This window comes from Manis pentadactyla, chromosome 10, assembly GCF_030020395.1.
Source record: "Manis pentadactyla isolate mManPen7 chromosome 10, mManPen7.hap1, whole genome shotgun sequence".
Taxonomy (NCBI): Eukaryota; Metazoa; Chordata; class Mammalia; order Pholidota; family Manidae; genus Manis; species Manis pentadactyla.
Window position 1 is genome coordinate 62021853 of NC_080028.1, and position 27834 is coordinate 62049686.

General features: G+C 41.5%; 1 protein-coding gene across 2 annotated transcripts in view; it reads left to right on the plus strand.

Annotated features, from left to right (window-relative positions):
* MYRFL (myelin regulatory factor like) overlaps positions 1-26931 on the plus strand; it is a 115820-nt gene extending 88889 nt beyond the window's left edge. The window contains exons 14-25 of one of the 2 annotated variants that reach the window (XM_036920979.2): positions 4889-5052; positions 5661-5724; positions 10090-10175; positions 12676-12750; positions 12834-12880; positions 13002-13181; positions 19776-19838; positions 20512-20599; positions 22496-22570; positions 25044-25164; positions 25491-25565; positions 25698-26931. In XM_036920979.2, coding sequence (XP_036776874.2) covers positions 4889-5052; positions 5661-5724; positions 10090-10175; positions 12676-12750; positions 12834-12880; positions 13002-13181; positions 19776-19838; positions 20512-20599; positions 22496-22570; positions 25044-25164; positions 25491-25565; positions 25698-25784 — 1125 coding nt within the window. In that variant the 3' untranslated portion in view covers positions 25785-26931. Of the gene's footprint in view, positions 1-4888; positions 5053-5660; positions 5725-10089; positions 10176-12675; positions 12751-12833; positions 12881-13001; positions 13182-19775; positions 19839-20511; positions 20600-22495; positions 22571-25043; positions 25165-25490; positions 25566-25697 lie in introns of those variants that run through there. The other variant, XR_005031893.2, reaches the window with a different exon arrangement.
* Positions 26932-27834: the final 903 nt, after the last annotated feature.

Here is a 27834-nt window from a genome sequence, read left to right on the forward strand (position 1 = left end):
TTATGGTGTTGAGGTCTGAGTTCTTTATACATTTTGGATGTTAAGCCCTTATTGGATGAGTTGTTTATGAATATAGTCTCCTGTGCTCTAGGTTGCCTTTTTGTTCTACTGAGGGTGTCCTTTGCTGTAAAGAGCTTTTTAGTTTGATGGGGTCCCACTGTTCATTTTATATTTTGTTTCCCTTGCCCAAGGAGATGGGTCCAGGGAAAAATGGCTTATACTTAGATTCATGAGATTTTTGCCTGTTTTCTTCTAAGTGTTTTATGGTTTCATGTCTTACATTTAGGTCTTTGATCCATTTTGAGTTTACTTTTATGTATGGAGTTAGGCAGTATCCATTTTCTTGCAATAGCTGTCCAGTTTTTCCAACACCAGTTATTGAAGAGGCTGTATTTTTCCCCATCGTATATTCATGGTTCTTTTATCATATGTTAATTGACCATATATGTGTGGGTTTCTATCTGGTCTCTCTAGTCTGTTCCATTGACCTGTGGGTCTGTTCTTGTGCCAGTGCCATACTGTTTTGATTACTGTAGCTTTGTAGTAGAGCTTGAAGCTGGGGAGTGTTAATCCTCCCAGCTTTGTTCTTCCTTCTCAGGATTTCTTTGGCTATTTGGAGTCTTTTTGGTTCCATATGAATTTTAGAACTATTCTAGTTCGTTGAAGAATGCTGTTGGTATTTTGATAGGGATTGCATTGAATCTGTAGATTGCTTTAGGCAGGATGGCCATTTTGACAATATTAATTCTTCCTATCCATGAGCATGGGATATATTTCCATTTATTGGTGTCTTTAATTTCCCTCATGAGTGTCTTGTAATTTTCAGGGTATAGGTCTCCCACCTCCTTGGTTAGGTTTATTCCTAGGTATTTTATTCATTTTGATGCAATTGTAAATGGAATTATCTTCCTGATTTCTCTTTCTGACATTTTATTGTTAGTATATAGGAACACATCAGATTTCAGTGTATCAATTTTGTGTCTTGCAACTTTGCTGTATCTACTTACTATTTCCAACAGTTTTTGGTAGAGTCTTTAGGGTTTTCTATGTCATTTGCAAATAGTGACAGTTTAACTTACTCCTTACCAATTTGGATGCCTTTCATCTCTTGGTTTTGCCTGACTGCCATGGTGAGGACCTCCAATACTATGTTGACTAAAAGTGAGAATGGACATCCTTGTTTTGTTCCTGATCTTGGAGGAAAAGCTTTCAGGTTTTTACCATTCAGTATGATGTTAGCTGTGGGTTTGTTGTACCTTTATTATGTTGAGGTACTTACCCTCTATACCCATTTTGTTGAGAGTTTTTATCATGAATGATGTTGAATTTTGTCAAGTGCTTTGTCAGCATCTGTTGAGATGATTGTATGTTTTTATCCTTCTTTTTGTTAATGTGGTATATGATATTGATTGACTTATGAATACAATATCATACTTGCACTCCTGGGATAAATCCCACTTGGTTGTGATGGATGATCTGTTTGATGTATTTTTGAATTCAGTTTGCTCATATTTTGTTGAGGATTTTTGCATCTGTGTTCATCAGGGGTATTGGTCTGTAATTTTCTTTTTTGTGGTGTCTGCCTTATTTTGGTATTAGAGAGATGCTGACCTCATAGAATGAGTTTGTAAGTATTCCCTCCTCTTCTACTTTTTGGAGTACTTTAAGAAGGGTGGGTATTAGCTCTTCTTTAAATGTTTGGTAGAATTTGGCTGTGAAGACATCTGGTCCTGGAATTTTGTTTGTTGAGATTTTGTTTGTTGAGATTTTGTTCATTGGGATTCTTTTGGGATTTTTTTGATCACCAATTCAAATTCATTGCTGGTACATAATCTGTTCAGATTTTCTGTTTTCTTCCTGGATCAGTATTGGAAGGTTGTATTTTTATAGGAATTTGTCCACTTCTTCTAGGTTGTCCAATTTATTGGCGTACAATTTTTCATAGTATTCTCTAATAATTCTTTGTATTTCTGTGGTATCCATTGTGGCTATTCCTTCTTCAGTTCTGATTTTGTTTATGTGTGTATATTTTTCTTTCTGGGTAAGTCTGGCTAGGGGTTTACCTATTTTGTTTATTTTCTCAAAGAACCAGCTGTTGGTTTCATTGATTTTTTTCTATTGTTTTATTCTTCTCTATGTTATTTATTTCTGCTCTGATCTGTATTATGTCCCTTCTTCCACTAACTTTGGGTTTCATTTGTTCTTCTTTTCCTAGTTTCTTTAATTGTGAGTTTAGACTGTTTATTTGGGATTGCTCTTGTTTCTTGAGAAAGGCCTGTACTGCTGTGTATATCACCTTTATAACTGCTTTTGCAGCATTCTGCATATTTTGGATTGTTGAATTTTTGTTTTCCCTTTTAATTTGTTCATTGATACACTGATTATTTTGAATATCCACTGATTATTGAAGCATGTTGTTTAGCCTCCATGTGTTTGTGGGGAGAATTAGAATATTCAGAAAAGCGTTTTACAGGAGACTTTTTCTTTTGATTTTGTTGTTTTGTGATTTATTTTTTAATATTTTAATGAAAAATTTCAAACAAAATTAAAGAGAAAAAATGTATATTTCAATTTCCAGTTATCAATTTGCATTTGATTTTTATTTAAATCCCCCAACTATATTCCTAACTGTATGTTTTTCAGCTTTATTGAGATATAGTTGACATACAACACTGTATAAGTTTAAGATACACAACATAACGATTTGATACACAGATATATTGCAAAATAGTTACCACAAGGTTAGTTAACACATCCATCATCTTACATAATTACCTTTTTTTGGGTGCTAAGAATTTTAAGATCTACTCTCTTAGCAACTTCCAAGTATATAAAACAATATTGTTAACTATAGTCACTGTGCTATACATTAGATCCCCAGAACATATTCATCTTATATCTGGAAGTATATGTAACTTTTACCAGCATCTCATTTCTCCTATTTCCTCAGCCTCTGGCAACCATCTATCTACTCTTTGTTCCTATCAGTTCATCAGGTTTAGTTTCCACATATAAATGATATCTTACAGTATTTATCTTTCTCTGTCTCACTTACTTCACTTAGCATAATGCCCTCAAGGTCTGTCCATGTTGCTACAAATATCAGGATTTCCTTCTTTATTATTGCTGAATAATATTCCATTATATGTATGTGTATATATATATATATATAATTCAGTTTTCTCTCTTCATCCATCAATAGGCACTTAGGTTGTTTATATATCTTGGCTATTGTGAGTAATGCTGCTGTGAATAAAAGGGTGGAGATGTCTCTCTCTTTGACATAGTGATTTCATTTCCTTCAACTATATACCCAGAAATGGGATTGCTGAATCACTTAGTAGTTCTATTTTAATTTTTTTAGACACCTCCACACTGTTTTCCATAGTGCCTGTAGCACTTTACATTCCCAACCAAGAGTGCACAAGGGTTCCCTTCTCTCCATACACTTACCGATACTTATCTCTTGTCTTTTTGATAATAGCCATTTTAACAGGTATGAGGTGATGCCTCATTGTGGTTTTGATTTGTGTTTCCCTGATGATTTGTGGTGTTGAGTATCTTTTGATGTACTTTTTGGTCATTTGTATGTCTTCTTTGGAAAAATATTCATGTCCTCTGTGCATTTTAACATCATATTGTTTTTTTCTTATTGAGTCGTATGAGTTCTTTATATATTTTGAATGTTCATCTCTATGAGATACATGATTTCCAAATATTTTCTCCCATTCTGTAGGTTGCCTTTTAAGTTTGTTTATTTATAGGAGTGTTTGTCTTTAAACTGCATGTACTGAGCCTTAAATCTGTATTGTTCATCTTTTAAGTCCTTTCTGAGTGGTTGTTTTTACAGTGTTTGAAACTCTTAAGGCTTCATTTTGCATGATGAGAATTTCAAAGACACACTCCCCTCAGTTTGATTTCCCCCAACCACAAAACAGTCTTTCTTTTTTGGCCTCAAGCTTATCACTTTATTATAGCAGACCAGCCTCTATGGACCCCCAAAAGTGCTATGGTGTTCTGACCTTGTAAGCAGAGGGGGAAAGGCAGAGAGGCCATAGGAGCAGGGTAAGAGTTGAAGAGAGCTTTCCAAGGTTTTTGTTATGGCTGAGAGGTAGACACACATGTTGTTGTGATGACTGAAGGGTGTGGGTGTGGGAATGGTTGCCTGGCATGCTGACTGTGGTTGGTTTCCCCTTTTTGCTCTTTCTAGCATGCCAGTGACTTTCTTTGAACAGGGAGAATTAAGTGTTTTGTTGTTTTAAATTCTACTTGGGAGTTCGGCTAGAATATAAATTGTACATTAATAGCTCAAGGTATGTTAAAGCAGAAATTAAAAACTCAAGAATTATCCTCTGATTTACACATGAAGAAACTGAAGCTTAGAGAAGTTGTGTTTTACCTGGGGTCTCACATCCAGTAAGTGGCAGAACTCAGAGAAAAGCCTGGGTCTTCATTCCTCCCTCCTTTGCTTCTTGAGCAATTTGATGTGCACTTTACCAGGGAGAACTGGAGTCTTTTCTTACGAGATATCATGATGCACACACAAATCAGCATTCATAAGCCTGTTCTGACTTTCTTTTTATGAGTTTCAAATATAGCATAATGGCCACTGAAAATAAATCTTTGGATTCCAAACCTGACAATGTCCTTCGGCTCCATTCTTTCTCTTGGGTTACAAGGACATATTCCATTTTATTGCAAATTGAACATAAGCAATTTTACTACACAGCCAGCAATTTAGCAAGACCTTTCCAGCTTTGTCTTGATGTTGTGTGTGTCTATAACCATTTTCAGTGGTGTGTTTCAGCTGTCTTTGAATGGGCTGGAGACCATTCCATAGTGGTCCCAAACTGTAAATTTATGCATTCTGTATTATTTTCATTTTTAGGACCAGATTTTTATGGAAAATGTAGGTGCAGTGAAGCAGCTCTGCAAATTAACCAACAACCTTGAAGAAAGAATAGAAGAGTTAGAAATATGGAACAGAAAGCTGGCCAGGCTAAAGCGGCTCAGCAGTTTGAAGTCCTCTGCCAGTGAAACAAGTTCAACCAGGTATATCAGGGTTGCCACAGAACTTTGGAGAAAGGAGAGTGGGGTCTCTCCCTAACTAGATCAATCTAAGGTGCCTTTCTGATTGAGCAGCAACCATTACTTTCTGATAATGAAGTCTCTATTCTTCGTTTAGTGTTTTGGAACACAGCTGTCTTACTTGATAATTTTCTTATTTTCTTCTGCTGGTGCTTTAAAAATGAAATAAAACATGAATCATCTGCTTAAGAGCAGTTGTTATAAGAAATGCTGCATTTTAGCAAAATGGTGGCTTCTCCTTTAACAAGGGATTTCTAAATTTAGCATACCATGTTTGGTTCTCAGGGAAAAACTGGAAAAAAAATTTTTTTTATTACTTAATGAGGTAAGTGCACATTTCCTGGGTTCTAATTTTGAGGAAAAGAGAAATGTAATATTTAATGCATTCATTTATGCTTACTAAGGTTCTTTTCCCCAAAGGAACTTTCAAATGCCTTGACTTTTCCTTTTTAAAGTTACTGCTGTATTATAAAAAAAAAAGTTATACTGCTGTGTTAGTGGTAGCCTGGGCCTTTGTCATGTAACCCCTGGAGATGCATTTGAGTAGTAATTAATTTTCTCTTTTTTTAAAGCAAATTTAGCAGAGCTCTTAGTGCATCTTCTCCAAAAAAGGACATTCCCCAAAAAAGCAACAAGGTAAGTAGACTTCACTTTATGATGAACAGATGATATTTTCTTTTTTTTTTTTAAGCCTTTAGAGAAATTGATCAAGAATGTTTTTCTTCATTTATGTGTTAATAGAGACCCTGATTTGCATCCTTATGAATTTCAGGCATTTAAGAACTGTCCCTTAAGTAGATACTAACTGGTGTTTCAAAGGGAAATTTAGAGAAATGAGTATTTCTCTAAATACTCATATTCATTTCAGAAAATATTTCTTTCAGAATATATTCATTTCAGTATATTCACAGAACATATTCATTTCAGAAAAACTGTTCTGCCAGTTTGTGTGTACATTGTCCCCATCAGGTGAAATTCATCAGCCTCCACACCCACAGGGCACTGGGCTGCAAGACCTGTGTGCATGGCTCCCCTCACCCCACTTCCTTATCCTCAGCTTCAGAAGGTCCCTGAGGGACATCAGCTAATCCCCAAAGCCCTCTTTTCACTTTAATTTTTTGTACTGTATATGCAAATGGAAAAAGAGATATTTACTTGCTTGCAAAAGTTAAAATGTGATGGTTTTATTAATGAATGAAGAGAACTTTCATCAAGGAGGGTAATATTTATGGTAAAAAGTGAAGGTTAATCATTTACAACTTAAAGGATACCCTCCTCCATGCGGAGGGAAAAACTGCAGTGTTCCCTTCCCAGCTGCAACTCAGAGAGAGCTGTGAAACTCAGTTTGCTCCTTCTGAACCACCAGTGTTTCCAAGGGCCCTTTGCGGGAGAAGATGTTCATAACCTTGAATCTATAGCCTCTTAAGGGCTGACCTGATGTTTGGGCAATTTCCCCAGTTTACTATCTACTCCTCATGTTATACTGCATGGAGCTGTTCTAAAAAGATTCAGAAGAGTTTAATGTTCTACTAAAAACTACTAAAATGCTATGCTGCTGACAAGCTTCTCTGTGTACTAATAAACAGAAGTACATTCATAAAATATATATATATAGAAGTGTTCATGGGCAAGATACTTAGTTGCACTGAGAAATAGAGATAATCATAGCATCTACCTTACAAAGATTATTGATAGGATTAAATGAGCTAAAACCCTTAGGCACAGTGCCCAGCACATAGCAGGTTGGTTAGTAAACACAAAACATTACAAACAGTGTGAGGGAGGGTGCCCTTTGTTCTGACCTGTTTGCAGTGGGACAGAGGGAGTGGTAGCTGCCTCCATAGCAGCCCTGATGGGTGCAGTCTGGCCACACGCAGCCTCTGTAGCTCCCATCTTGCATCCAAACAATCTATTTTTGCAGTTATCTCAGAATATGAACTAGAATGCATGGCTATGACAGCAGGCTCCATGTCTGCCTCGCTCACTCTGTGTTCCCAGGGACTGGCACATAGTAGACACTCAAGAAATACTTGTCAAATGAATACAGGGCTCTGTCTGAAAATATTCTCTGAAGGCTCACAATCTAAATTAAAAACATTTAGTGGTTCAGTGTCTCGGGTGGGAGGGTTGGGTGTGGACACAGGAGAAAGGACTTCTGTAGGCATCAGAGAGCACCCATCGGCTTGGAGACCTCTTGCGGTCACTGTCCTATGCCTGTGGGGGGCAGACAAAGGTGCAGGAGTATTGGGGGAGCGAGCCCTTCAAGGAGGAGTAAGCTTTGGCGAGGTAGTAACAGGAGCTGTAGGAGCGGTTTCAGATGAAATGGTATGAACACAGGCCTGGGAGCCGGCCTCATTGGAGGATTAGGTGGGTGTGGGTTAGGGAGGAGAGTAGAAAATAAGGCTGAAAATATTGCTTAGGCTCAGATTTACTGGACCACCAGGAGTTCATTTGGTAAGCCATGAAGACCTTTTGAGTAATAACAAAAATGTACATCAAACATGTACAGTATTTCCTTTTTTTTGTAGACATAAAAAGGGAGGCAGCATAGCACTGTGGTTAGGGGCACAGATTCTGCAGCCAAATGTTTTTTTGGTTCAGATCCTGGCTCTGTGATTTACTAACCGTGTGATCTTGGGTGAGGAACTTAGCCTTCTTGGGCTTCAGTTTTCTCTTTTCTATGAAATGTAGGTGATGACAATACCTGCCTCACAGTGTTGCTGAGGATTAAATAAATTAATATATGTAAAACACTCAGAGTATGGCACACAGGAAGTGCTATGGAAGTGTTTATTAGTAGTAGTATTTTTCAAACCCACTATTTGAGTGGTTCTCTACTTTGCCATACATCAGTCTTCCAGGCAGCTTGATTAAGTATGAATAATGAGGGTGTTTTGCCTCCTCTGTGCTCTTCGTAGGAGGTCTTGGCTGTTTCTCTGATGTTTTTCCCCTTCCATGCCACCAACCCCCCAGGTAGCCTCTGTTCCCCAGAGCCTCAAGATCCTTGGGTCACTGAAGCATATGTGGGGGCAGAGTACTAATCTTGGGTGGGTGGATGCATTCATGAGCACAGTGTTGGCTGTGAGCTCATGGTAGTCCTTACTAGACAGAAGCTGGGCTGGGCCCTGCCTCAACTTCCGCACAGCTGCCAATGCTGGCCGAGATGGGGCTTGTTCTGGAAGAAGACAAGGTCTCCTGGTCTGTCATCCAGTCCATAGTGTTCCTCTTCCTTCTCTTTTTCTACCTCTCAGAGGTAGGTGGGGGATTCCTGCCCTGTGTTGGTAGGTGGGGTGAGGTTGGAAGGCTTTCAGGGTTCAAGTAAGAGTTTACTGAGTATGTGGGGGACAGGGAGAGAGAAGGAAGAAACACAGATACTTTCCATTACCCCACTTTTTACAGATTCCCAGCCCCCACCCCACCCCAAGTGAAAACCTTCTGAATCAGAATTTTCCGGGGCATCTAGGTTTTCCACAGGCTCCAGAGTCATTATCGTGTTAAACTGGATTTGGGAACCATTACGTGTTAATGGGATTCACCCAGTAACTCTGAATGGTAGGCTGGTATTATTTTATCATTCCTATTTTATTGATAAAGAAAACGAGGATCAATGACATTTAAATGACTTGTTCAGGACTCAACTCCAAGTCTGACTCTAGGTTTTAGTCTACTTTCCTACAGTAGGTCAAAGGATTTGAAGTAAGAGCAGGAGGTTTAAAACCATCCAGCCTCTGAGGGGAGGAGCTTAGAGGGGAAGCTCTTGTCCTGAGACTAATGCTTCTTAATTCCAAACAACCCAACAAACGTCACTGAGTCCCTTCTCTGCACAGCACGTTATCAGGACATCCTCAGAGCAGTTCCAGTGAGATGTAGGAGTGGTAAAAACCATTTACTTCTTGGTATTCAGAGTGGCTTCCAGCTGCACCTACGGATGACTCAGTCACAATAGCCCTAAGGTTTATGTACTTACTGGAAAGGGTATGTTTAATCCCCCAAACACACCCCCCATTCTCCAATATAACACTGCAGAACAGTTTTTTATTCAGACAACCAGCCCAAGACATTCAAAGACCAGTATGAAACTATTTCTTAACTACCTGCACCCTCCATTTCCCTTCTGACCAAAGGCATGGTCCTTCTCTTTATCCCCAAGAGGAAGCAAAATAAAATACTCCCTATGCATTAGTAGGAAAACTCATATTTAAGAAGCACCTTATGTAAGTGGGCAGCAAACCTCTCCTGTCTCTTTGACTGGATTCCCCACCAGCTGCACAGCTGCCTATCTTAGAGTTCTTGACCCATTCCTCATATGCATGCAGGCTTTCATGCCAAGATGTATCAGTCCTAAAACTTTCTCATTCATTTCCCAGAGACTGTAATTTACATATTTTTAGATCCCCTATAATGTTATGCATAGTAGTTCTTAATGAATATTTGTTAAATGGATGTAAGAATAAATAAGACAGGGGCCCAGAACTGTCCTGCAACATAGGTAGCAGAATTGGATGCCAACATGTACAACTTAAGGAGTAACTTAGTAGTATTTTATGCTGCAGAAATCTTCTCCGTGGTTTGTCATGCTGCTTGAAATTCTTCCTTTAGGATTTATTCCATCATGTCTTAAAGACCTTTTGATTTTCAAAAGTATCCTGTTGAAAGAGACAGACATCTAGGTTCTTCCAGTATCTCGTCCAGTTGGTCCTCCTCTCTCATTAAATGTCAAGAATAGGCGCTAAATGAATGGCACAGACAACTGTCCTGCAGGATGTCAGGGAACAGAGAGGTTACTATAGCCTGGAGTGTCAAGGAACGGGAGGCACTTGAAGGATGCTTTGGGAGAACGTCATTGCTCGAGGCAGAGAGGAGGGGGAGATGCAGGTGGATGAGAGAACACCAGCACCCCCAGGGAGCTGCGAAGGTCCCCACTGGGCGCCGGTCTCCAGGAGTCCTTCTCGCGGCTAGCATCACTGATTGATCACTGCTCATTCCTGAATCTTTTTATAGGTTTATTTTTCAGGAAGAAAACGACTGTGTCCTAACTGGGTTTTCCAGACTCTGGTTATAACTCTCATTGCTGTGATGGCATTTTGGTAAGAAAACCTCGGTGTTATGCTTTGCCAAAAGCCCTTTTTTCTTCCCATCTTCTTTTTCTTACATATGAACCGGGGACTGACCTATTTCCTTTGAAGACAAGGAGCTCTTTAAACTGGACATTGACCTTCTGAATAGCTTAGAGATGGAAGAGCCCTTTTTAAACTCATATTTTCAGCAAAAGGGCACAGGCTTTTTGTATTTAAATGTGAGAGAAAGAATGATTCTTTTTTCAACCAAGTAGCTCACTGTGCCTTGTCGTGTCTGTGTGTGTGTGTGTGTGTGTGTTTCCGTCTTGCAAATAACTATCAAATTCTTTGTTCTCCTTCCTGTCTTCTTGGGGAAAGGAGAGGAAGAACAATCAGATACAATCTACTATCCCTTGGACAGTCTTATTTATTAGGATTCTTCTGGGTTCTTCAGTGAGACTTCACACCAAAGGGACTATGAGGTAATGCCAAAATGTATATTTGAAATTGTAGCCAAATTTACTTACTTAGAGCAAGCAAACTCTTGCAGTAAAGGCACAAGTATTTGCTATGCAGGCACTGGGTGACTTTGCACCACCACCCCTCCTCTGAGGGGTGAGTCACCCCTTCCCGGGATGGGGTGTTCCCCAGGCTTCTGATCTTCTGACTCCTGCTGCTCTGATGGCCCCTTAGCCATTGAGCTCTGGTCATTTTGCCTGTGTCCTCTGGGCCCTCTTGTTTTTGGTCTGTGTATTCACCTGGTGAAAGGGACATTCACCTAACCTTTAAAAAATGCTGTGTCAGTGTGGAAAAGGCCAGCTTCTGGCCTTGTCTCCAGGCAGATAGTCATTTTCAGAGGCAAAGTAAAGGATGGTGTCAAGATGCTTCCAGTTCCTTGATCTGAAGCAGCTTGTCAGCTACAGCTGACAGTGTGGGTCCCTCAGTGCCCTTCTCTCCCGTCTGCATTCTAACTGCCCACTCCAGGAAGGATCTCGGGGTATCTGACACCACTACACAGAACTCCCATTAGAAGATGAGCCATTTTTCTCACTCCCCTCGGTGAGCTTGGCTTCTGCGGAAACTGCCAATTCAGGAGAGCAGAGCACCCACCTTTACATCCTCCAGGGACACAGATTCCTACAAACACCCAACAGACAGGCAGAGGGAGTCTAATTCTGATGTAGAGACTACTTTTTAAACATGCTTAGTAGACCTTATGAATTCCAATACTGTTGACCGTGAAGCCCATACATGGCATATTATCTTGTTTCTGGCCGGTGGTGTACCTGAGAAGGGTCAAAACCAGACTTTTCCCCAAAGAAAGGAGCTGACATCCATTTCATTCGATGATCCTATAAGTTCTCTGGGCCCTGCATTAAAGCAGATTCCAGGGACAAATCAGAAAGTGTATGCAAAGATACCAGGGAGCTAGCAAGTGGGGGCTATGGGAACACAAAGGGAGACTGGCCGCAGCAAGTGGGCACCAGGGCGACACAACACATTCTGTCTGGTGGCATCTCTGTCAGAAAAGCACCACTCTTCTCAGGCAGGACTGTGCCCGCTGGGCAGTAGCCTGCTGCTGCTGAGGACACTCTGGGAATTCTTTCTTTATAAGTGGAGTTCAAACATATGGCAGAACGTGTGTATTAATGATGGTAAATCCACCACCTTTGATGGGGAGCCAGGTGAAGTAAGTCAGGCTGGTGGGAAGTCAAGTTAGGTCACCCTGCGTCAGGCCCAGCATACAGTGGAGGATCAGCTGCCGGAGGGCTTGTGAGGGACCCCTTGAAGGAGTGAACGCTGAGGGTTTGGATGCATGAGCATGGCTGGGAATGGCTTCCCTAAGTGCAGGTCCTTTCAGGATAGCTCCCATTTGAATACCCAAGTTCTGATAACTGGGGAGGTACGTACTGGTTATTTTGAAGTCACGTGCTGTGGAAATGGGTGCTGTATTGCGGCCTTTCCCACACTGACACAGCATTTTTTGAGGGTTAGGTGAATGTCCCTTTCACCAGGTGAATACACAGACCAAAAACAAGAGGCCCCCTTCCTCTGTCCATTTTGGTGTATCGTGCTTTGAAAAGGCAGGCAGCTGGAGACGTCAGAGACGCGGCTGCAGGGAATGACACGGACAGCTGTCTAGCCCACGCCCTGCGCCAGCACCACGTGGACCCTGCTCGGACTCTTTCCTCCGGCCCTTCACATGCTTCCTCTTGTAATCTTCCACGGTGCTGGATGCGTCTGAGGCTGCTCGCCGGGGGTCAGGGGGCTGCTCTGTGGAAAAATCCGTCAGTGCAGAGTGCCCCAGGGGCCTCCGAGCTCCGGGAAGCCCCGAGGGCTGTTTCTCACCAGGGTAGCCAAGCGAAGCTGTGCGGGTTTCCACGGTGCCGCTGTCAGCCATGGCCACCCCTGCCCTCCTCTCCCATATATGTGGCCTGTGAGAGCGTATCTCTGGCCAGCTGGTTGTGCGAGATACAGCTGGACTCAGATCTGCCCCCTAATGCTTTTTTCCTGTGTGTTTTTTTAACAGTGCCTTGACGATAGTCTCCCTTTACATACTTAGCTTAAAAGGTCAAGACCAACGTGCCCCAAATCTCTCTCTGAGGTGAGAGTTCTGTTCTTGTTTTACTCTGGGGAAAAGGGTTTTTGAAGGCCCCCTTCATTAATCATTTCGATCTCCTCCTCCAGCAATGTCACATGCTCTCGGGAGCCCCCGACCACAGCCTCCCCCTCAGGTAAGATCTTCACATTCCTCACCCTCAGACCCAGCCTGCATTTCACGTGAATTGTCAGCAGGAGAACCAGCCTTTCAGGTTAACCTTGCTGCCTCTCTCCCCTCTGCCCAATGCTATGCAGCATCTAATATGTCCCAGGCAACCACGCAGCCCTCCTTCCAAGTACCAGAAATCACCTTCTGTGAGATCCTGCCGTGTCAGGAGATTCACTGCTGCCCCATCTGGGGAAAGAGAGGAGTCCTCTCAAGTCCTGGGCAACGGCCGTTGGGGGAGCAGGAAGTGCATCAGAGGCCATGGGCAGGTAAAGGATGTTCCAAATGAAACATCTAGGGCTTCAAACCTGAGGGGCTTTTCTGTGTTAATATTTACTTGCATTGTCTTCGGTTGCACCCTTCTATTTGGGGTGGCAGGATCTTTAAAAACGCAAATATGCAAACTTGCAGTTATCTGTAATTGAGTTCCTGCCCAGGTATGAAATTTGGTTCATTCAAGTGGAAGGGTCTCCTTTGTCCACTGCTAACGAAGATAGTAATAGTAGCCCAAGTGAAGTAATTACGAATGATGGGTAGATTTTTTGGCTCACTTATAACTTAAAAAAACAAAGGAGTATCCTCTCTTTTCCCCCAACCATGTAGGGCAAAATGTAAAAGGCTTTGGTAACTCTAATGAGTTCAGGGTAAGCTGGATGTCCATGAAAGATACAAGGTCAGCAATCCAACTTCAGATTATCTTCTTCCTCTTAGGGAGAAACATACACCTACATATACACACATTTTTTAAGTAACAGGATTTTCATATTGAAAAAATTATGGACACTGATTGAGGGCTAAAAGTGTGATTACCTCTGTAAGATCAAATATAATACATCCAAATGTGTACTAATTATTTTTAGAAATATCCTTTTGTATTTGTATTAACAAGCATATACAATAATAATGACGATGATGCTAATAATAGGAATACATGCATATTAGTATGGTGTGGTATTTAGGTACATTAGTATGCTATGGTAACAACTCCCAAACCACAGTGGCTTCATATAGCACAAATGTACTCTGACTCTCTGTACATCAAATGTGGGTAAGAAGAGGTCTCCTGCTTCTTGTGTCATTCATGCTCCAGCTGATGGGTTGCCATCTCAACACATATGTCCACAACCTTGGTAGTTGTGGAAAAAGAGGAGGCAAATTGTGTGCTTAAAGCTTCCCCTGGGGTGTAACAGAGGTCACTTCTGCTAGCACTTTATTGGCCAAAGCAAGTGTCATTGGTCATGTCTAACTTGAAAAGAGTAGGTGAAGCTACTGACACCTTCATCTCTGACTTCAGGCCTCCCAACTATGAGAAAATAAATTTCTGTTGTTTAATCCAACAAAAAAACAAATAAATAAAAACAATTGGTGAAGTGCAGACCTAACAGGTACCTGGAAGAAGATGAACCAGAATATTTTCAACAGGGTTTAGTGACAGACACATAGAAGATGGTCAGTGGCTGAAGTGTTGGCATAGCAATGTAATTTCTTTTTCCTTTTGGTATTATTCCATATCCTAGTCTTGAATAAATACAATCTTTCCAAATCCCCATCCCCATCATCATTTATTGTACACAAAAGCACTGGCATAAGTAGCCTACAGGAATAAGTCATTTAATCCTCACAAGGCTAAAAGACAGGTACTGTTATCCCCATTTTTCTCAGTGAGGAAGGTGAGGCATAGAGAGATTCCCGCACATCTCTAGGAGGCAATACTTGCACTGTTTTTCTCATGAAAGCAACTTTTGATTGAACTTGGGAACAGAAACCTCACTAAAGGGTGAAGATAAAGGTTTGAGTGAACACAGGAATTAGTTTCAGTCATCATAGTCTCCATAGTTTTAAATATGGAAAAGTCCACTACTGCCACAAATACCCGCAAAGCCTTCATCCCTGTGAAAGCGCATGGAACCCTGGGGCTGGTGAACCCTCTTCTTGCACTGGGAGTGCACCGTGGAAGAACTTGGCAGCGTTTCCTGAGAGCAGTCCTCAGAGGAGACCTGCGAGAGAAACAAGGACTCTGTACATAAAGAGGTCACAGGTTGATCCAATCTTCATTTTCAGAAAGGTTCTTGACCCTTTAGCAAATTCATTCTCATAGCATCCAGCCCTTCCCATCAAGAGAGCAGCATCACCGAACCATGTGCAGGTTTCTTGCTCTGTTCTCTGGGGTCTGTGTCTTATGTTTATGTGACTATGGGAGACACCGTAAAGACTCCTGAAGAAGAGGATCTGCTCCATGGGCCTGGGTCTTAGATACAATTTTCAGCTTCTTTGGCCAAAAATAGAAATTTAAGTTCTGCCTTCCCAGGTTCCCTGATATACTGGGAAAGTTGTTCCCTCATCCCTCTTCCATTTGGAGAAAATGGAAAGGATTTAAATGTGCTATGTACTTTCACCTTCAGGAAGCCTGAAAACTTCAGGGGATTTAAGAGTCACAGAATGTCAGAGACCAGCTATACTGGTGGCACACTGATTTCTTGACCCTGAGAATCCACTATTAATCCATTCTACTTTATGATTATTTGGTTGAGAAAATACATGGAAAATGTAATTGTAAACTCAGTTAAGCTTTTCATTGAATTGTTTTTGTTAATCCAACAGCAGCACTTGAAAAATCTGTGGGAGGGATGTTACTTTTCAAGTCCGCAGGCAACATCACAGACCCCTTTATGTAATCACCTTGGGTTCCAGAGTCCCCAGGTCAGGAGAATCTCTGATTCATACCAACATTTTACAGCTGGTGAAGTAGAGGCTGAGGACCTTGCTGAAGGTTCTGCAGTGAGTTACTGGAAAAGTTGGAATTGGAGTCTGGGTCTCCTGTCTCCCTGTCCTGGGTTCTTTCCCATTTACCATTCTGCCTCCATTTATTTGGGCGCAGTGTGTACATGTACCTGAAATTAACTCTAGAAGATGCAGAAAGTATTTACTGTATGGTTCTGGAAAGCTCCTCAGCAGCCCCCTCCCAAGTTTTCCTAGAGCCACTGAGCTGTCCCCATTATGGGATATTTCTAGGAGCCTAGGGAAAGGCCCTTCTCGTCTGCTGCTCGTCCATCCCTCCCCCCTGTCCAGGGCATTGTATAACCCTGGGATTCGTAAATTCCAAAGAGGAGGCAGCCAGGCAAATATCCTTCCAAGCAGAGGTTTCTGAGGCACTGAAGACCAACAAAAAAGGGACAAAAATACAAAGGAAACTCAAGGGTTAAAAAAAAAAACTTGCTCTCTCAGTAAGACTCAGGGTTCCCCAAGTAGGCTTTACATCTAAAATGGAAGGAACACAGTCACAAACAGATCTCCCTAAATGAAGCCAGTGCATTGGGCTAACACCTGAGGTCACTGGGAGGGCGGGTAGGAAGCAGGAGTGTCTGACCAGGACTGAGAACTGTCCTCTAGCTACTCGACTTCTGGTCCTTCTGGTCGTGAGGGTGAGTCATAGTCAGGCTCCGCTACAGCAGAACCAAAGGGTCCTCTCTGGTAGGTAAACAACATAGATTTCATGATGGCAGGTGACACTGAATTGTAATCTGAGAATTGGGGAAATAAATATTTTTAATAAAAGCCAATCTTTTATCACACACAAAAAAAAAACTTGGAAAAACTCTCAGTGGGATAATCATATCCAAGTTCACCAAACCCCTACACATTTGTAAGCCTGCTTCCTAAGAAGTAAGACTACTAGTACAATAAGGACAGAGAAACCAGCATTTTCATGGCATACTGAAGTGGAGCCATTATGCTTCTTTTCAGCCTAAGCGGATTGTGTCAGGTGTCTCAGAAAGGTTAACCCCTCTTCCCCAACTTAAGAAAAGGCTTGGGTAAGACTAATCAGGAAATAGAAGGTGAGTATTAGGAGGTTTTGAACTTCTACTCTGAGGAGCCCACTGAATGTGATGAATTTGGTTTTAGTCTATGGAACCAATAAGATTTGAATAGACAGCAGAGTTAGATTCTAAAAAAGCAAAGAGCTTGTGGGAAAAAATATATGGAATTCTACAGATTTTAGAGACTGGGTGAAGATTTAAAGGATTTCACAAAGCCAAAAGGCATCTGAAATTCATGCTTATTTTTTTGGAGCTCAGACCTCTGAGAAGAGCAAACGGCCAAAAAAACGGTTCCCCATCTTAAGGTTCTCAATCATTGGTTGGGCTTGTTGACTTATTTTGGGCATGAGTCTTTTTTTCTTTTTTGCATTTCAATCAGGAAATAAAAAGGTATCCAAGATGCTGTATTTGAACTCAGCCTCCAGCACAGGTTTATAAGTACTGCAATGTACACATTCTGCCACAACAGGCTGTACTTTGGTTGGACACTGTTTTAAATCTCTGCTCTCTAGAAGTTTCTAACTTTGTTTACTGGGAAATCTTACCTAATGATTGTGAAATATGTCTCCAGCTTCACAATGAAAAACCACTGGGAATATGTATTGAACTGACAGTGAATATTACTGAAAGGCATTTGTAAAACGAGAGCCAGCCTCGTATGACTACAGGACAATTTATGGTTTTCCAATGACTGGCCTTATGAAATTGAATAGTCTTGCCTTAGAGAAGAGACACATTGGAGGGGTTTTATGGGAGATTTTAAATTTGTTATTTCTAATCCTGCTTTTGAAAAGCCATTTTTGTAATTCTAATCTGCCAGATTCTCTCTCTGAACTTCACCTTTCTATTACTGTTTAAAAAAAAAAAAACTCGCCCCACACGGTACTAAAGCCTGTCCCAGGGTCCTGTGTCTCCAGGAAGCTGAGAACAGGCTTCTGTGGAGGGAAGGCAGCACTGTAGTTCTGTTGCCAGAACTTATAAAGAGCCCTTTTCCTGCATAGTCAGCAGGAAAGTAGAACAAAAGGTAGGGGGAGAAAGCCAGGATAGGCAAGTTCTGGTTTCCCCTCCTCTTTGACTCTCCCTGGCCTTGTGATCACAGCCTTCTGTGGAAGCAAGCATACGCAAATCTCACAGGAGATGGGCTTCAACGTTATCACATATACATATAAATGTGTATGTGTATACGTATGTATCCTTAATGTAAACAGAAATAAATATTCAATTGTCTAGAAAATCCTCGCCTATCAAGATCCATTTCTCCTTAACCGAAAGCATCATGTTGGGCAGGATGCACTCAGGAAACTCTTCTGTCCTTCAAGTGCTGTCTCATTCATGTTTGCCATTCGGGTGAAGGAATCCTGCTCCCCCATCCGTGCCAGCACCCTCTGCACCCATGCACCGCGGATTTCCCCTTGAGTGTGTGAGAGGGAACATTTTTCTAGTGGGTATGTGCTGGGCCTTTCTTCTCTCCCTGCCTCTCTTCCTTCCACAACAGCACAAATACTTGCTAAGCCCCCTCAGTGAGCCGGGCATCACCTTACCTGGGGCTACGGCAGCGAAGGCCGTGCTGCCTTCCAGCTCAGTCAGGTTTGCACGTAGGTAAAGGAGCCCCTCCTCCTGGTGTGAGGAGTCCTAACCAGGACAGATGGAGGGGTGACTGTCCCCTAGCAATGCGCACGGCTGCTTTTGCTCTCTGTCCTAAAACTCCATACAGAAACTTGAACAGAAACTTACTTTAAATCTTGCCTCTTTTTCTTCCCATGAAAGCAGCATACGTTGTAGTAACTTGTCTTGTTAAATGAGGTTAATGTCTTTGTGTTTTCTCCACATCTGTGTTGAAAAATATAAATAGTATATTGTTTAATGCAAATGAAGAAATGCAATAAAGAGTATAGAAACTGGAAAACTATCTGCAAATTGACAAAATCATGGCTGCAAAAACTTTCAAATTCTTTTGTTAAATTTGTTCAGCAACCCACTAAATGACTGCTTTCACTATCCACTTTAAAAACTTACAAGTTTTTTTCATAGCCTTCACACCAGTCATCTGAATGGTTCCTTTTTCAGAATTGCTTTTAAAATGCCTTTTTGGCTGTGATGGGCAAAACCACTCTCCCAGCTTCCTTTCCACAAGCAAGTTCTGGCCACACCCCTGATGCAATTCTCTCTGGCTGACTGTAGGTCAGTCCTTACCTTGGGCCTTAAGCTTGCTTTTTTCCTGTGTGGTCTTATACTAGGAGTTACAGAGGACACAAAGAATTTTAATAGATATTCCATATTCTGGAGTTGTTGAGAAAGGACCAAAATACACGAAAAGTTAAGTAATAATACAGAGATAACATGCCTGGATATACTGACAGATGTATCACTAGGTGGTCACCACGTAGACTCCGTGATAAACACTCTGCTGGAAAGCACTGGAAAGGAGGGAGCTGTGAGTGCCACGGATCGGATCTAGGATGGTGTCTTAATCTGCTAGGGCTGCCCTAACAAAAGAGCACAGGCTGGGTGACTTGAGCAATGGGAATTTATTTTCTCACAGGGCTGGAGGCTAGAAGTCCAAAATCAAAGTGTTAGCAGGGTTGGTTTCTTCTGAGGCCTGTCTCCTTGGCTCACAGAGGCTGCCTCCTCACTGGACCTTTCAAGGTCTATCCCCTCTCTGTCTGCACACCTTCGTGGCCCTTCGTGGGTCCCAATCTCCTCCTCTTCTAAGCATCCCAGTCAGCCTGGGCTAGAGCCCACCCTAACATCCTCATTTAACTGAATTACCTCTTTAAAAGCCCTCTCTCCAAATGGTCACATCCTAAGGGGTTAAGGCTTCAGCATAAGGATTTGGAGGACACAGTTCAGTGCAAACCAGATGGCTTCTTGGAGAAGGAGAATACACTTGGTCTGTGAGAACTGGGATAGATACTGGATGGATTGAAAGGAGCAGGGAGACAAGGTGGGGAAACATCCAACTGACAGGGAAAAACAAGGGCACACACTGTTTTTTTTCTCATCCTGACCAAGTCTTAAAGACTGACAGACATTTTTCCTCTTCAGAAGAAGGAAGCCCATCCTTCCTGGTGAGAGATGTGCTGTCCAGCCCAGACTGGGGGAGCGACTGTAAGTTTACATTTAAGTGACTCTATTCTTTGGCTTTGTGGGGCCAGGCAGAGTAAGAGCAGGCTGTACAAGCAACACTGGAGTGAGGGATGGGGACAAAGGCTGCAGCCTGCCTCGGCCACTCATGGGATTATGGTTTTCTAACTGACACCAGCCTAACCATGTAGAGGCATTAGAAATGATCACTCACTACCAGCCAAGCTGTGGTTGTGGTTTGATCTCCATGGATTTTATGTTATGGTTGATCTCCATGGATTTTAATAATTTATTTGAACTGCTTCCTTCTTCTATTCTGACTACATTTTTATTTCATTTTATGTTTTCTGACTTTTTTTTTAAGCTTTCTTTATTGACCAGATAGCATTTCACACTGCACTTTCCATTTTCAATAAATTTCAGTTTAGTAGGACTTCCATGGTCCAGAAATGCTTTTGGATGTTATGGGGCTGTCTGTTGGAGCCTGGATTTTTATGAGTTTTGTTAAAATTTACTATAACAGTGACACAAAAGTCTTCTCCCCTTTCTTCTCCTCCTTTTTCTGTTTGAATGCAAATGGATCCATTTACCTAGGAAACTTATTTTACATTCTGCAATGGGGAGACCGCACAAGAGCACAGTACTTTTCTCTCTGTGGAAGAATTTACTTTCTTTTCTCTATTGTCTCTCAATTCAGGGATTGATACAACCATCAGTTCTATTCAGATTATGGAAATCCAGCAAATAATAGATCGTCGGTATTGCAGTAGAAGCCTCCAGTGCAGGTGGGTAAGCCTCCCCTTTATACCCTGATTGCTTCTGGAATTTCTCATGGCTCTGGGTTCTTGAGCCTGGAGTGAAAGCTGAAGCTACGTGGTAAAATCAGTATGTGCTTGCATTGCTCCTTAAGTGAAAACACATTTGTCACATGGTGGAAGAGGGAATCATAAAACAGTTGATGTTAGCAAATGTCAATAAACCATGGCTCTGGTGACTTCAGTCTCCTGAATAGGTGAGTCCAAGGCAAAGAGCTTTAGGGGGCATCCCTGTGGCTGACTCTGAGGGCACAGACCATAGCCACAAAGCTCCCAGTTAACTGTATAGAGAAGAAAGACATTGTTACCAATGGCTCCCAGTCACATTTGTGTATTTTAATAACAAGGGATATCATTATTTTAGCTGCTGAAAGAATATAGCTTATCTTAGCTTTTTCAGTTAGGAGGAAAAAAATCCGGGTATTCCACAAGTTCTCAGCAAGATCCATCTCTAGTGTATGCTGCGTCACCTGTATTGAGGTAAAGATGCACCCAGAAGCATAGAGTACAGACTAAAGCAAGCACAATAGAAGTTGCAGGCATTATGAATGCAGAGTTATTTTTCTTTCTTTGGTAAATATTTACCCACCAGGTTAAAGGCCAGGCCCTGTATTTTGAACTGGTATCCCAAATCCTATAGATTTCCAGCCTTATTTCTTTTTCAACCTGATACAACTTAAGCTTCAAGCTGATGGTCCTGAATTTAAAAAATAAACTGTATGGCACCTTGTAATTTCTTTATGACCTCTACGTTCATTATCTCATTGAATTCTCACAAAACCCCTATGAGGTTCATATTATTTATCCTCATTTTTCTGTTAAAGAACCTGAGGTTCAGTGGGCTTGTAAAAGAGACAGACATTAACTAATATAGTAGGGTGACACGATGAAAATCAAGGTGATTCAGGTTCACGTTTCAGACCTTTCTGTGCAATGGGGATGCCGTCTACTGCGTGGGGTTGCTGTGAAGCAAGCAGATGTTGGGAGGCACATAGTAGGAAATCAGTCCCATTAATCTAAGCTTCCTCCAGTTGAACAAAGTTTTCTGATGCCAATTCAGATCTATTTCCTTTATTTCTGATTTCTGATTTTTCATTTTTAGCAATTTAGTTAGTATTCATTAAAGAGAATATAAAATGACTGGCTCTCTTTCACATTTATCTGGTTTTAAATTGTTTCTCCATAGAATCCAAGGGATGTCCAGGTCATGAACTTGTATTAGATACAATATGTCTTTTTGCTGGAGCTTTCCTTATAATCTGAATCAAATGAACTCCCACTTCCCCCCCAAATATCTTTCTTAAAGAGTCGGGGGGAAATCGCCATCTTGTAATTTTTTTCATTTCTAAATGGCAATTAGGACTATAATAATTTTAGTTGATTCAAGTTCTGAAAGTACATGGTACTTCCTGCTACTATAGCCTACAAGGGAGTAATTTACGGTAGAGAAGCTGTATTTATCGTTTCGAGTCCCCCTTTCCTGAGAGATTGTGAATTCTCAGCCTCTGTTCCATTGGTCTTCTGGAATCTGTTAACTCCTTGAGGGGACCTGAAGCACTTCCTGGGCGTTTAGTTTTATGTGTTTGACCTGGGATTTGGCTCTCCATCCTTTCATCTGTGTGTTCTAACAAACTGTAACTCTTTGTGGTATATTTTATATTAAGCCCTGAAAGAGATTGGTCTGCATGATGACAGGTATGTCTCTGAAAAGCATAAAACTATATACTGTGTTAGACTGTATTTTCTGTATTTATGATTTATTAGATGATATTTCACAGTTTGCATATTATATAGTCAGTAGCAAAAAGCCTTTTGAAGTCTTTGCTGCATATTTTGATTTGCAGTTTTATTTTTTTCCATAATTAGGTCTGGAAATTACAATTACAATATTCCTGTTAATAAGCACACACCCACCAATGTCAAATTCTCTCTGGAAATCAAGTAAGTACCTAGCTGTACAAAACAATTCTGTTTTTGTGGTTCTTTGAATAGCAAGTCTGAATTTACTTCACAGTTTGATCCGTTAGTTAGGAGGTTACCTGTCCATGTTAACTAGTGATGGTTGGGTTGAGAAGTGGGCCAGCTTGAGGGAGGGGTTTTCAGCATGGAGGCTGGGCTCTTCCAGGCTCCCACAGTGGAGTGGAGAGACTCTAGGCTGTCCATACGCACCTGCAAAATGGTTTGAAGCATGCAAGCTGCAAATTGCCCTAGCTGTGCCCCTTTGAATGGGGGTGGGAATAAGAGAAAGAGCAAGCAAGTGTGGCCCCTGGATGGGGCTGCACATTTTTGTGAGCTCTGATAGTAATGCTAATGCAGACCCCACCCCGTTTCCCAAGGGAGTTAAAAGAAGAAGTGGGAGTCTGGAGTTGGGCAGACCAGGGTTCAAATTTTGTCTGTCATTTACCAATTCTGTAATTTTGGAGAAACCCCATTATCGAGTCTGAGCTGCTGTCTATTTACCTGTATAGTGAGTTTGACATTATACCAGAACACATAGAGCTGCTGTGGGAATCACTGTTAATAACAGTGAAACTAATAACTACTATCTGCTGAGCTCTGAGTATATGCCAGACATGCTACGCTTTAGCTCTGGATTATACAATCTTCACAACAACCCTGTAAATCTGGGATTTTTTTTTTCTACTGTATATTTGTCAGATGGGAACACTTGTTTAGAGAGGTTAAAAAACCTGTCCCCAAATTCACAGCTAATAAGTGTTAGAGCTGGGCCTCAGACTCAGCCCATCCTGTCAACCATCACTTTTCTGCCTTCCCAGGGGGATGAGATATGTGAGACCACTGCCCCTTTGGGCACCTAGTAGGCACTCAATAAATGGTATCTTTTATTATGCCTACCTTTCCTCCAAAATCACAAAATTCTAATCTATTCCTATCAGATATTTTAAATAATTACTGTATTTTAAGACTTTCAACCCTCTACACTCAAAAATTATGCAATGAGCTACTCACCAGGAAGATAGGTGATTTTATTTCATGTCTCTCCTCTTCTCCTTCTCTCGCTCTTCCCTCTGCCCACCTCCCTCCCCCTGTGCTTCCCCAGCTCCATTATTCTTCCTCCATCATCTTGGTCTCCTGCTCTGTCTCTTCCTCTCCTTCATCCAGGCTTCATACTCCCCTCATCAACTTGGCTTCTGTAATGAGCAAATAACGCTCAACCCACCTGCTCACCTTGGAAAGGTTTATTTCAAGCAGCTAAAATTTCATGACTCAGAACCCAGCATATTTCAAGGCAGAGCAAAAGCTAAATGTACCCTTCTCCAGCATTCCCTGAGTAACCTGGAACAGCATTTCCTCATTCATTCCTAGCTTTGATGGAGGGAAATAAGCTTAAATAGCACATCCCTTGAAGTGGCAAAAGATCATCTTGAGCCACTAAATCAGTCTTTTGAGTTTAAGAACCATTTTTCTACTATGGGTGATTTAAAAATAGCACATGCACTCAACTGAGATTGTATGTTGTCCCACTTTTGCAAAAAAAGATAATTTCCAAAGAGAGATGGATCTCATCCTCTTGATGGTGATCAATGGGCCAACCTACAGAGAAGAGCCCTTCTTCCTGGCAGGCCTTCCTCCCTGATAGCTTTAAAGACTGGCAGTTTTGAATGGGCTCAACCCCCATTCCTACCTGTGTTTGCCTTACTGTTTCAAACAGTATCTACCCAGACCAGAAGTTTGCAGAATCTTAAATCCTGGAAATTTCAGATGGATGCAAATTCAGCTGCCACTGGAAAGAGAAGGGATAGATCCAAAAATTATTTTAAAATCTATAGAGATAAGAAATTCTGATGTTGAGGTGATTTAAGTCATGATATTAGGTTTCGAAGATTTTCATATGCTATTTCAATAGCTGTTTTAGTCACTTGGGCTGCTATAACAAAAATACTGTAGACTGGTGTTTTAAACAACAAACATTTATTTCTCATAGTTCTGGAGATTGGGAAATCCAACATCAAGGTGCCGGCAGATTTGGTGTCTGGTGAGGGTCTGCTTTCTGGCTCGTAGAGGACCATCTTCTTGCTGTGTCCTCATGTGACAAAAGGAGAGAGAGTGCTCTCTGGGGTCCTTTTCATACAGACAGTAATCCACCCACGAGGGCTCCATCCTCAAGACCTCGTCACTTCCCAAAGGTTCCCTCTTAACACCATCATGTTGGAGGATTTCAACATGTGAAGTTTCAGTTCAGAACAGTAGTCACCTGAGACTGAGTCTCTTTTTGTAGTAATGAGATGTGAGCTAGCATCTTGGCATCAGGGAGCTTTGTGTGATGAAATTTGGAACTTGGAATGGATTTCCAAGTCAGGTGCCTATAAGTGTCTCTTCTTATCAAGGTGTAGCCTAGTTCAAGCTGGTAACTGCTTTTCCATTTGCCCCTTCTTTCCCTTGTCTCTTGAAGCACAACAGAACCATTGATAGTCTTCCAGTGCAAATTCACCCTTGGAAATATATGTTTCCATAGCAAAAGGGAAGCCAAATGGATGCAAAGCCATGGAGAAGTCTCCCAGGAGATGACGCAGGTAATGTTTTCCAGCTCTTCGGCCTTCCATCCTTATTCCAGAAGTGCATCTAGAATTGTGCAATGCCTCAGTTCCTTACTAAAAGACGGGTGCTGCGAACCGAATGCCAGTGTGTCCCCTAGCTAGCTGACCCTGGTCACAAGGCTTTGCTCAGCATCTTCTGTGTGTTCTTCAGAAGCTGCAGACTGTAGGGCCCCCTGCCAAGAGCTGTTGGCACCTTTTGTCATTTTCTAGTATAGTTAAGGAAATATTCTCTCAGGCTGTGCTCTTTCCAATTGGGTCTAAAATGTGGTTATGAAACAGATGTCTTTTTCCTTCATTACTAGGGATACCAGCACATTTGGAGCCTCCCTGTCGCCCCATTCTTTGATAGTGCATACCACTTCCGTGTAGCTGCACCGGTGAGCTGGCTTTCTTTCTTTCCTTTTTCTGTTTAGTGAGAAAGAAATGGACTATTAAATAAATACACAAATAAACAAATCACTGACCTACAGTTGATTCTTACACTGTTCTTTCTTCTTCGGTTCTGACAGGACTTAGCGGACTGTTCAACGGACCCTTATTTTGCTGGAATATTCTTCACAGATTACTCCTTCTACTTCCATCGGCACTGTGTTTAACTCATTCAAGTTTGGGTGGGGGATTTACCAGAGAAACATACCAAGAAATACGCTTGATGGAAACTTTCTTCCTCTTGCAACTTCTTTCTTCTTTTTGTGAATAAAATATTCACATTTTTTGGCAAAGGACTTTTTCAGGCTTTGGATCCAACAGTTTTGAGACATTAATGAGGAGAATAAAGTGTCTGCTGGAACTTGAGATAATGTGGTATTTGGTGTTGTCATAACTGTGAAGAAAACATTTCCTGGAGTACACAGCACTATTGGATTTGAAAATACTGCTTCTGCTACTAAGGAAGTTGTGAGGTCAAAGTGGGCAGGTCCAACATAACTTTGTCTTCATGTATTGCAAAGCTTTTGAAAAAAGCAAAAAGGCCCAGTTCAGGGATGTCAGCTGGGACCTACCATAGACTCTGGGGAGTGTGTGATACGACATGTGCTTGTGGGCCAGGGTAGGTGGGTCTGATGCTGAGCTCACATCTAGACAAACTGTTACAATGTACTTGCAGGAGTGTGTGTGTGCACATGTGTGCACGCATTGTACATGCATTGCACTATAAAATGTAGCTTGCTAGTGAATTGGATTTAAAAGAAACAGAGCAATTCTACTTTGGAATATTTGATGGACACTAAACTAAATGTTCTGTGCCCTCTTGTGAAGCACTAGCTTGTGGCAGTCTTTTAACCCAGACAGTCTAGGCCCAGAGAGTTGATCTTTCCATTGTCATTGCTTTTTTCATTTTTTGCTGTTTTGTTTTTCCTCTCTATTACAGGGCTTTAAGACCTGTCTCCATAGTTTATAGCTGAATGAGCTTTGGGTACTTCTGCCTGGCTTTGGGGTAGATTTATGTGCTTTTCCCAACTTAGAATGGCCAGAAATCCTCTAGCTGGAACATAGCAACCATGTCTTCTATTTTTTGCATTCTGATGTTTTGACATCTTAGAGTCTCGCTGGTGCTAGTGGGACTACCCGCCAGGGTTAGCCAGTTCCTAGAGACAGTAAACTTGCCCACAAGCTTCAAATTGTTGGTTTCAAATACAAGCCAATCAATCCAAATCCTGTACCAAACCACCTTCTTTGTTAGATTCTCATGCACCCTCTGCCCTAATCACCCCAGGGTCAGGTACCGACAGCCAGGCCCCAGTAACCCAGAGCCTGGTGATCTTACCAGTCCTAATGCCTGTTTGCCTGCCTCTTTGTGCAGAAACTTCAATAAAGGCTCTTGCTCCATTTTTCCATCTCCCTCTGCCTCTTGATGGACCCTAGTGTTTCCCAATGTGGACCCGAGTCATGATATGTCCCCTTGGTTTTATGAGCTCTAACGAACTATCCTTTTGGTGGTGATATTGTCTCCTGATCTGTTGGTCCACCTACAGCTCAAATTTTCTATAAATAGATTATATTTTGGAACAGCAAGATTCAAGCCCCTCACTGTAGTTATAGGGCTGTGGAGTGACTGGCCTTACTTTGTCTTACTATTGGCTTGTGAGTCAATTAGGATGAGACAATTTGTCTTATTTTGTACCTTGACAGTGATAATCGTTAGTAATAATAGCATATACTCCTTCCTTATTTTCAAATATTATTAAACATACACGCCATGGGGCTGGAAATTAATTGTGAGACCCCAACTATTAAGAAAAGACGTCATCCTTGCTCTCACAGAAAGTATTTTGAAATAAATTTATTAACACAAAAGTAGATCAGTCCAGTAGGAATGGAGACTCTGGGGCCAAACAGTCCATGCCTAAAGTTCAAATCCTAACTTTATCTGTGTGAACTTTATCTAGACAAGTTAGTTAACTTCCCTAAGCTTCAATTTCCTCATTTATAAAAGAGGACAATGAATCTACAACAGATAAGACTACATGAGATAAAACATGTAAAGCATAGATGAGCTTTAAATAAACATAAGCTATTATTGGTATATCTGCACAGAACAGAATCATTATAAAGATTACAGTGGGATTTTAAAGGGATTGAGTAACTGAACATTCACACGTACATTGAAGCATTTTCATCAGCTGTAAAAACCAAACTGCAGATAGA